Here is a 10,028-nt window from a genome sequence, read left to right on the forward strand (position 1 = left end):
ACCCAACACAGCCATAAATAAATAAATTAAAAAAATAACACCATCATGAAGCTTGACTCAATGAGCAAACATGAAGCCCAATATTTAGAGACTGTGCATTCTTTTCAATATACCAAGAACCACTCATAAAAAGTGGTCATAAATAGCAGGCCTAAATACAAGTCTCAAAAAAATAAAAACTTAATAGGGTACAGATCAAAATCTCTAGCCAGAGTACAATTAACTTAGGAAAAAACAGATAACAAAGCCTTTCATTTCACATATTTGGAAATTAAAAGCAACACCAATCACCAATAATACTTCCAAACAATATTTCTACATAACTCCTATATGTCAATGAAGAAATAAAAATAGAAGTCAGAAAATACCTGGATATGACAAAAATATGTAGAGGGTACATAGGGTTCTTTGTATTCCACTCTATAATTTTTGGTATCCTTGAAATATTTCAAAATTTAAAAAGAAGAAAAAGCATGTATCAACAAATAACAATATTGACTTGTTTCTTTGACATTTGTGGCACTTCCAGGAAAAATTAAATTAAAAATCAATAGAGAGATTTCAAGTGACACAAAGAGCCACGGTCCAATAACCGGCTTCCTCACTGTGGCCATGCTTTAGCACCTAATGTGCTTTCTGTGAAAGTTCCTGAGGGGGAAAAATCATTACTAGGCTCAATAGCCTAACTTGGTTTCAATAATAGACTTTGTAATAATCAAATCCACCCCAAACAGATTAAGATTTGCTAACATTGTTTCCCAAGGCAAACCAGAGACAAGTTAAAACATGTTCTGAAAACAACAGCACTTCTGGAGTAAATCCATGCTCTCTCCAGCCTCCCTGCCACACCAACCTTCCCAAGGACTACCTGAAAGGAGACAACTATCACTTCACGAAGCTCTGCTGCGGACCGCATCAAAAACAGTTTTATGACCTCAACTTTTAAACAAATTATAACTTACATTATATGAAAAAGCTTTCAATCGTAATGTAGACAAAAGGTTCAAGATTTCTGTTAGCTCAGCTATATTTTACATCTTAAATTTTGGTGAACTTAATTCTTCTAACTGAACAAAATACAAAAACAAAATATATTTCTCTCCTAAGCTACACAAGGTGTATTATTAAAGGACTTAAACATTTATGTATGGGATCAAAGTAACAAAAATAATAGGTTGAAGATAACGTAAAATGGCACAAAAAATACGTACATTAGATCTAAATAAAATATATATGTACCCAGCTTAACTCTATGCTGTTTCTCTTCTTCACTTCTAAGAAAAGTATCCAAGGTTCGTAGGTCTGTCATGTAGTCTTCTTTGTCAGTAGGGGAGTTGTAGACGGTGGGTGAAGAACGGTAGCGAGATCTCAATCCACTGTTCTCCACTGGTCCAACAGTGGTAGGGTATGGAGAAGATGGAGAGGGACTATAGCTGGCCAACTATACAAAATAAAAGAAATTTATTTTATTTTTCTTTAACTGAAATTTCTTTCTTTTGGTTTTTGACTTTCAAAAAGTACACACCAATTAGAATGGCCAAAATCCAGAGCACTGACAATACCAAATGCTGGCGAGGATGTAGAGTAACAGGAACTTGGATTCATTGCTGGTGAGAATGCAAACAGTCACTTTGGAAGACAGTTTGGCAGTTTCTTACAAAACTAAACATACGATTACCAAAACAAACATCCTCCTCCTTGGCATTTACCCCCAAAAGCTGAAAATTTATGTCCATACAAAGACCTGCACACAGATGTTTATAAGAAACTTTATTCTTAACTGTCAAAACTTGGAAGCAACCAAGATGCCCTTCAGTAGGTCAATGGATAAACTGTGGTACATCCAGATGATGGAATATTATTCAGCACTAAAGGAAATGAGCTAGCAAGCCATGAAAAGACGTGGAGGAAACTTAAATGCGTATTACTAAGTGAAAGAAGCCAATCTGAAAACGCTACATATTGTATGATTGTGGAAAAGGCTGGGGTAGGGGGAGGATGTATAAGCGGAGCACAAAGGATTTTTAGGGCAATGAAATTACTCTGTATGAAACCATAATGGTGGATACATGTCATATGTTTGTCCAGACACATAGACTGTACACCACCAAGAGTGAATGCTAATGTAAACTATGGACTCTGGGTGATAACGATGTGTTAGCACAGGCTCTTCTATTCGTACCACTCTGCAGCAAGATGTTGATAGCGGGGGAGGCTGTGCCTGTGCTGGGGGCAGGGGTACACAGAAAATCTCTTTTCTATTCCTCTCAATTCTGCTGTGAACCTGAAACTGTTCTAAAAATAGTCTATTTTCCAAAAAAGTAATATATGTATATTTTAAAAAATGAAATGCATGAAGAAAATAAGCCATACTTGTAACTCTACCACCTAGAGATACTACAAACCTTTTTCACATTTCATGTATTTTCAACTCTTTAAATGTACATATATGTTAATATATTTTTGTTTTCATATAATCGAGGTAATACCCTTTAGCATTATATTGTTTTTTTAAAGTTAACAAGAATTTTTCTATAAAAATCCTTTGTAAATATTCTTACTAGCTATATAATACTTCATAATACAAATCTATCATAATTTATTTTTACATTCTTATATTCTAGACATTTGGATTGTCTAAAATTTTTGGTTACTGTAAATAATGTTATGATTAGCATCTTTGTGCATAAATCTTTGCTTAATTTCTGATGACTTCCTTTAGGAGATCCCTAGAACTGAAATGACTTGATCAAAGCATATGAACATTTTTAATACACATTTCCATTCTATTAAATGAAAATGTTGTACTAAGTTATCCTCCTATCAGAAGAGGACAGGAACACCTATTTTGGTATGTGTCCATCAGCATTACTATTTAAAAATATTTATGATATATAAGAATTTTTTAAAAATGTATATTTAATTTGCATTTTCCTTATACTTATTAAGTTAAACACCTTAAAAATACAATTACTTGTCAGTAGTATTACCTATTTTATTAACTACTTACTCCAGTACATTGACAATTTTTTTCTACTGGGGTTTCATGATCAATTTATATTAGTTTGTAATAAATTAAGGATTAACGAATTTTATAATATTTAATGCTGTTTACAAATAAAAATGTTAATCTTCTTCCACACTGATTTTTCTTTTATTTCAATTAACATGTTAAACCCTTATATATATTATGACTGTGTCTGGGCTACTGTTTCATTAACTGGTTTTATCTTGCTCAAGCGGTGTAATATTTTATGCTTCCTTGACATTATCTTATTTCATTCTCTCAATAAGTGGTAAATATTATTACTGTATTAATTTTAGGTATAAGAGGTTAGGTAACTTGCTCAAGATCATACCAGGACACCATTCCAGTTTTCTGACTCTATTCTGTTCCAAGGCAGTGATTTCCACCATTCTGTCTTCCAGGTCACTTATCCATTCTTCTGCCTCAGTTATTCTATTATTCCTTCTAGTGTATTTTTCATTTCAGTTATTGTATTGTTCATCTCTGTTTGTTCTTTAGTTCTTCTAGGTCTTTGTTAAACATTTCTTGCATCTTCTCAATCTTTGCCTCCATTCTTTTTCCGAGATCCTGGATCATCTTCACTATCATTATTCTGAATTCTTTTTCTGGAGGGTTGCCTGTTTCCACTTCATTTAGTTGTTTTTCTGGGGTTTTATCGGGGACATAATCCTCTGCTTTTTCATTTTGTCTAACTTTCTGTGATTGTGGTTTTCGTTCTGCAGGCTGCAAGATTGTAGCTCTTGCTTCTGCTGTCTGCCCTCTGGTGGATGAGGCTATCTAAGAGGGACTGGGTCTTGCTCTGGTGGGCAGGGCCATGCTCAGTAAAACTTGTCTGCTGATGGGTGGGGCTGTGTTCCCTCCCTGTTAGTTGTTTGGCCTGAGGCGACCAAGCACTGGAGCCTACAGGATATATGGTAGGGCGGCCTCCAGGAGGGCTCACGCCAATGAGTACTTCCCAGAACTGCTGCTGCCAGTGCCCTTGTCCCCACAGTAAGCCTCAGCCACCCCCCACCTCTGCAGGAGACCCTCCAACACTAGTGGGTAGGTTGGTTCAGTCTCCTGTGGGGTCACTGCTCCTTCCCCTGGGTCCTGGTGCGCACAAGACTTTGTGTGTGCCCTCCAAGAGTGGAGTCTCTGTTTCCCCCAGTCCTGTGGAAGTCCTGCAACCAAATCCTGCTGGCCTTCAAAGTCAGATTCTCTGGGGATTCCTACTCACATTGCCAGACCCCCTGACATGGGGCTCAGAACTTTCACTCCAGTAGGAGTTCTGTGGTATAATTGTTCTCCAGTTTGTGGGATGCTCACCTGGTGGGTATGGGATTTGATTTTATCGTGATTGTGCCCCTCCTACTGTCTCAGTGCAGCTTCTCCTTTGTCTTTGGTTGTGGGGTATCTTTTTTGGTGGGTTCCAGCGTCTTCTGATCAATGGTTGTTCAGCAGTTAGTTGTGATTTCAGTGCTCTCACAAGAAGAGATGAGCACATGTCTTTCTACTCTGCCATCTTGAACCAATCTCCTCCAGTTTTCTAACTCTGGAGCTTACACTTCTAACATGTTTTATTGGATCAGAATGATCTGTTCATACAATAGCAAAATGCTGACAACTGTTGAAGATGGGTAATAGATACGCAGGAGTTCACTATACTGGTCCCTTCATTTTTGTGTATGTTTGAAAATTTCCATAATCAAAAGTTTAAAAAGTAATTGTTTCTTGAAAATTTAAAAGAACTCAATGGTAAAACTTCTGGGCCCTAATGTGTTCTGTGGATGTATTTGATTAATAGTTTTTAAATTTTCTTCCTTGATTTATTTAGGTTTTCTACTACTCTGTCAATTTTAGCATTTTTTTTAAAACATCTTTATTGGAGTATAATAGCTTTACAATGGTGTGTTAGTTTCTGCTTTATAACAAAGTGAATCAGTAATACATATACATATGTCCCCATATCTCTTCCCTCTTGCATCTCCCTCCCTCCCACCCTCCCTATCCCACCCCTCTAGGTGGTCACAAAGCACCGAGCTTATCTCCCTGTGCTATGCGGCTGCTTCCCACTAGCTATCTATTTCATGTTTGGTAGTGTATATATGTCCATGCCACTCTCTCTTTGTCCCAGCTTCCCCTTCCCCCTCCCCATATCCTCAAGTCCATTCTCTAGTAGGTCTGCATCTTTATTCCCATCTTGCCCCTAGGTTCTTCTGACCATTTTTTCTTCTTCTTTTTTTTTTTAGATTCCATATATGTGTTAGCATATGGTATTTGTTTTTCTCTTTCTGACTTATTTCACTCTGTATGGCAGTCTCTAGGTCCATCCACCTCACTACAAATAACTCAGTTTCGTTCCTTTTTATGGCTGAGTAATATTGCCTTGTATATATGTGCCACATCTTCTTTATCCATTCATCTGTTGATGGACACTTAGGTTGCTTCCATGTCCTGGCTATTGTAAACAGAGCTGCAATGAACATTTTGGTACACGACTCTTTTTGAATTATGGTTTTCTCAGGGTATATGTCCAGTAGTGGGATTGCTGGGTTGTATGGTAGTTCTATTCTTAGTTTTTTAAGGAACCTCCATACTGTTCTCCATAGTGGCTGTATCAATTTTAACATTTTTTTTCCCCAGAAAAATAATTATTCATTTCATTAATTTTTCCAAAGTATTACTTTGGTTCAACAGACACATATAGCATCTATATTCCATACACTGTGCTAAGGAAACAAAGATGAATAAAAACACATAATCTTGTGCTCAAGGTTATAATATAGTAGAAAACAAGATAATTAAGCAATGTTATGAGCTTTATGTACAGAGCTAATTAGTAGATACTAATAATAGTTTTTAAGAAATAAAAATAACTTAAATATTCAAGAGTAAACTAGGGTATATCCACTAGATGAGTATTAATTAGCCATTAAACAGAAATTATGTTTGGGTGGTAGGACGATGAGTGATTTTTTCTACTAATTTCGTAACTTTCTGTAATGATCATATGGTACTTTTCCCATGAAAACAAAGTAAAACTATTTTAAAAAGTCATATTTACCTATGGGTTATGAATTACCCTCATAATATTTAACTTATACAAAATTTTCTAAATTCCATTACTTGCCAAAATTATTATTAGGTAACCAGTAGTATGGAATTTCATTACAAAGAAATATTATGTAAAAGGGTAAGGGCAGACAGTGTGTTGATTTCATTTCCAGACATCTCTCATAACTATAGCGATATTAGTCTAACTAGTGACAGTATCTGAATATGTGACCATCCCAGGAATTCCCTGGCAGTCCAGTGGTTAGGACTCCGTGCTTCCACTGCAGGGAACACGGGTTCAATCCCTGGTCAGGGAAGTAAGATCCTGCAAGCCACGTGGTGTGGCCAAAAAAAGGTACTTGAAAATGTGACCATCCCTCTTTTAATGCTTCTTTTATAGCCTTATGCATCAGGCAGGAGCCACAATTTCAAATTTGTCAATTTTGTTTCTATCAAGCCTAAAAATTAAAACAAAAGTCCACTCTACCGTGGGAGATGGAATGAAGGTTTCTCATCATCCTATGGAGAGTATTCATACTCAAGAGTCAAGTTACACGACAATCCCAGTTTCTAGCTTAGAAGATACTCCAATATGATGAAAAGCATTAATACTCTATAAGGATATACAAAAGTTTCACAAAAAGAAGCAAAGAAAGAGGGAAAACATGAGTAAAGGAAACTAAAGTAAAAAATCATCATAATTTCAACTTTTAAAGACAGCAGAAAGATCCTAGATGGTGAACCTCAGTTCGTTATCTTTTCAAAAGCTAAATCTTTTCTTTTGTTTTAAGATGTGATATAAAGAACTTCTAACTGGTGTCAGGAAATCTGGCTTCTATTCTTAGCTCTTAAATGGGCAATTTGGGCAAGTCAATTACCCACTGGTCCTGGGTTTCTTTATTGATAAAACAAGGAGTTTCGACTCACTAGATGATCTTCAATTCAAACCTCCCAATTCTAAAATAGTAATGTGATTGGCCAAGAGAAAAGAGTCATTACCTTGTTATAACCACTGATGGGTGAGTAGGTCACTCCAGGGCTATAAGAACCACTGCCACCTGATGACAGACCTTGTAGCTGAGGGCTGTATCCAGTTATACAGCTGGTGGTGAACTTGGGGCTGGTACTGGGTGAGCGAGATGGGCTATAACTTAATACACTCTGACCCTGAATTGAAGGAGAAGGTGGAGAGGGAGGGATTTGGGATGCTGCCAGATCATGTGGAGGAGTAGTCTGTACAACTAGAAGGAACAAACAAATAATTGTTGTAAGTATAAATAAAATTTCTATGAAAACAGATTTAATGAACTGAATCTTTTCCTTCAGGAAAAGGGCAAGTAATAGAGTGACCTGGTTGTTAAATTACATAAAGTATTACTACCAAAGGACACAAATGGTTGTTTACCATTTCCATAGAGTTCAAAATAAGAAATTGGCTTTAATGTAGCAAAAGTTAGTCATTTAATTTTAACAGTAATTAAACAATGGAACAAACTTCCATGAGGCTGTGAATGTTACTCAATTTATATAAATCGGAATGATAATCATTGATCTTAAGACCATTTACTGTAGAACTGTTTAATATAGTTGAACCAGATGGCCTTAGAAGTCCCTTCTAGCTGAGTCTATGAGAAGAGAAAATTAAATTGAGAAAGATTTATTGCCAACCTTTCACCCACCTTTGCAAAAGATATGAAACACTTACCAGCTGTTTTTAACCCTAAAAGTGTTTGCTGTCCAGGGCTAACAACCAGACTTGTTGGTGCCACAGTGTACTTGAAATATCTCCAAAAATCAAATAAAGCATTTAGGCTGAAGAGAGATGCAAGGGCAAGCTCTGGAAGAGAACAATTTATTTATTTTTTAAAAGGGGGGTGGAACATTTAAAGGGGGGGGAACAAAACCATGCATACTTTAGCAAATTAACAACAACAAAATTGAAAACTATCTTCTTATTCCTCATAAGAGTTACCACTTCACTTAATGAATGTCTATTATGTGTAGGGCATTTACCAGTGAGTTGCAAAATATTATCACTAATCCTTACAACCTTTTACAGTAAACATTTTCACCTTCATTTTAAAGATCAACCACCAGTTGTAAAGAAGTCAAGTGACTTTTGCAGTAGCTCACAGCTAGTTACTGAAGCCGTGATTCTAACTCAGGTATGCAGATTCCAAAACTCTTGCTCTTCCACTTGCCACACCACTTCCCTATCGCAGACTTTAGCTTAATGTATGTATTAGACTTTGGAATTTACTTCAATGGCCATAAGGACCCTTTATACCTAAGGACTACTGAAGAGCAGAGAGGAAGGATGAGGAAACTGAGGAAGCCATCAATGCAGCAGAAATCGGGTTGATCTTGAAAGGTGAAAAGGTAGAGAAGTAGGGAAGGCAATTCAGGGAGACAAATACAAACAGAAATCTCACCAGCTCCAAACTTTATTTTTCTTCACAGAACTCATGATTATCTGGAATCGTATTATTAATTTGAGTGTCTCTTCTACTAGAATATTCCTTCCATGAGGGCAGGGACCTTGTTCCCTTCCTGGTGTATTACCAGTTTTGGGAACATAGCAGGCACTCAAATATTTGTCGAGTAAAGGAATGAATACTAAGCTGAATTAAACTTGAATGCAGTTTTTCACTGGAGTAACTACACTGCAGTGAAAATTAATTACTTACCTATATACCAGAGGGGCCAGTGTGTCACATTATAATATGAACTAATCAATTTTCCAGTCCTGAAAAAATTAAAAAGGCTTTTTAATAGTAACAAAACAAAACAAAACCACACAAAAATCAAAACAAACACAAAACCTGTGGAACCAACCATTGGCCTCTTAAATTTTCACTTTTTTCCCCCTTTTTGGCTAATTAACTTACATTTCAGTATATATCATTCCAGCCATAGATACATTTAGGAGTCCCCAGGCTAAAACCACTTTCCTAGCTTCTGTTTCTTTTCTCATCTTGATGGTTCTGTCAATAAGGGAAGCACTAGGGTTTGGCTCCCCTTGCATCTGTTCAAAATCAAAAAGCATGAGAATTAATTAAAAGAAACAACTTCTCCATTTAAGAAATCAAACTTGTTATAAGGTAACTAAAAATTGCATCTACTTTTCCTCATCTTCAAATGTCTTTCCTAACTTTTTCTAATTTTAATATTAGTATATGAAAAGGGAACCCTAAATTACAGCTTCATTGGCACCACATTGTAATCAACAGAGAACTGGCTGTTTCCTTCAGAGAATAATTTAACACTTCCAATAAAGAAAAATATTTTATTTTGTAATTTAAGGGTTAGTGGTTATGTTTCCAATTACGCCCTGTTGTGTTTTTGGAATATGTCACAAGGACTAGGCCAAGGGCTATAAGAAATTCAAAATACCAAGTTCTGGGAGAAAGTATTCCAAATAAGATATGTCATTACTCTCCTCCCACATGCTCGTGCATAAGTCATTAACTGCCTATGATCTTTATTTAACAGCTCTGCACACGACCGACACACGCCAGAGATCTCTGATTCGTGTTGCTGATAAAATATAAGGATTTAATTTTAGAAGGGCGAGTACTCATGGTGTGAAGGGGATACGGGTGAGTTGGGGAGAGTGAGCAGTTTTGGTCCACATTAGGATTTATTAGTTCCTCTGTTTTCCTAGGCCTCATCTCTTGCAGACAAATGTTAAGACTTGCCCCAGATATATGGAGTCGTAGCCCACAGAGTAAGAGCAGTACCCTTCCCGCCACCCTGCCCCCGAGTCAACACTACACAGTGCGGAGAGCTTCCGTCCCTGGCTCTCGCAGCACAAACTTTATGGCTTCTTTCCTCCCTTCCACCACGGGTAGTGGGAGGTCTGGCCACACTCCCCTTCGGCTGAACCCTCGCCAGCTCCGCAGGCGCGCAACTCCCACGGCCCGCGTGGACTCAAGAGTCCAGACACCACAAAGATGACCCCGAAAAC

At 37.0% G+C, this 10,028-nt stretch overlaps 1 protein-coding gene across 5 annotated transcripts in view; it reads right to left on the reverse strand.

Annotated features, from left to right (window-relative positions):
- The window catches only part of TMEM209 (transmembrane protein 209), a 30,628-nt gene that overhangs the window by 20,492 nt on the left and 108 nt on the right, over positions 1-10,028 (reverse strand). For 4 of the 5 annotated variants that reach the window (XM_082399193.1, XM_082399194.1, XM_082399196.1 and 1 more), the window contains exons 2-6: positions 8,950-9,086; positions 8,749-8,807; positions 7,767-7,898; positions 7,061-7,302; positions 1,240-1,441 (exon numbers count right to left, since the gene is read on the reverse strand). In XM_082399193.1, coding sequence (XP_082255319.1) covers positions 1,240-1,441; positions 7,061-7,302; positions 7,767-7,898; positions 8,749-8,807; positions 8,950-9,086 — 772 coding nt within the window. The remainder of the gene's footprint in view (positions 1-1,239; positions 1,442-7,060; positions 7,303-7,766; positions 7,899-8,748; positions 8,808-8,949; positions 9,087-10,028) is intronic. The other variant, XM_082399197.1, reaches the window with a different exon arrangement.

The sequence above is a fragment of the Balaenoptera borealis genome (genome assembly GCF_965194805.1).
Source record: "Balaenoptera borealis genome assembly, chromosome: 7".
Taxonomy (NCBI): domain Eukaryota; kingdom Metazoa; phylum Chordata; class Mammalia; order Artiodactyla; family Balaenopteridae; genus Balaenoptera; species Balaenoptera borealis.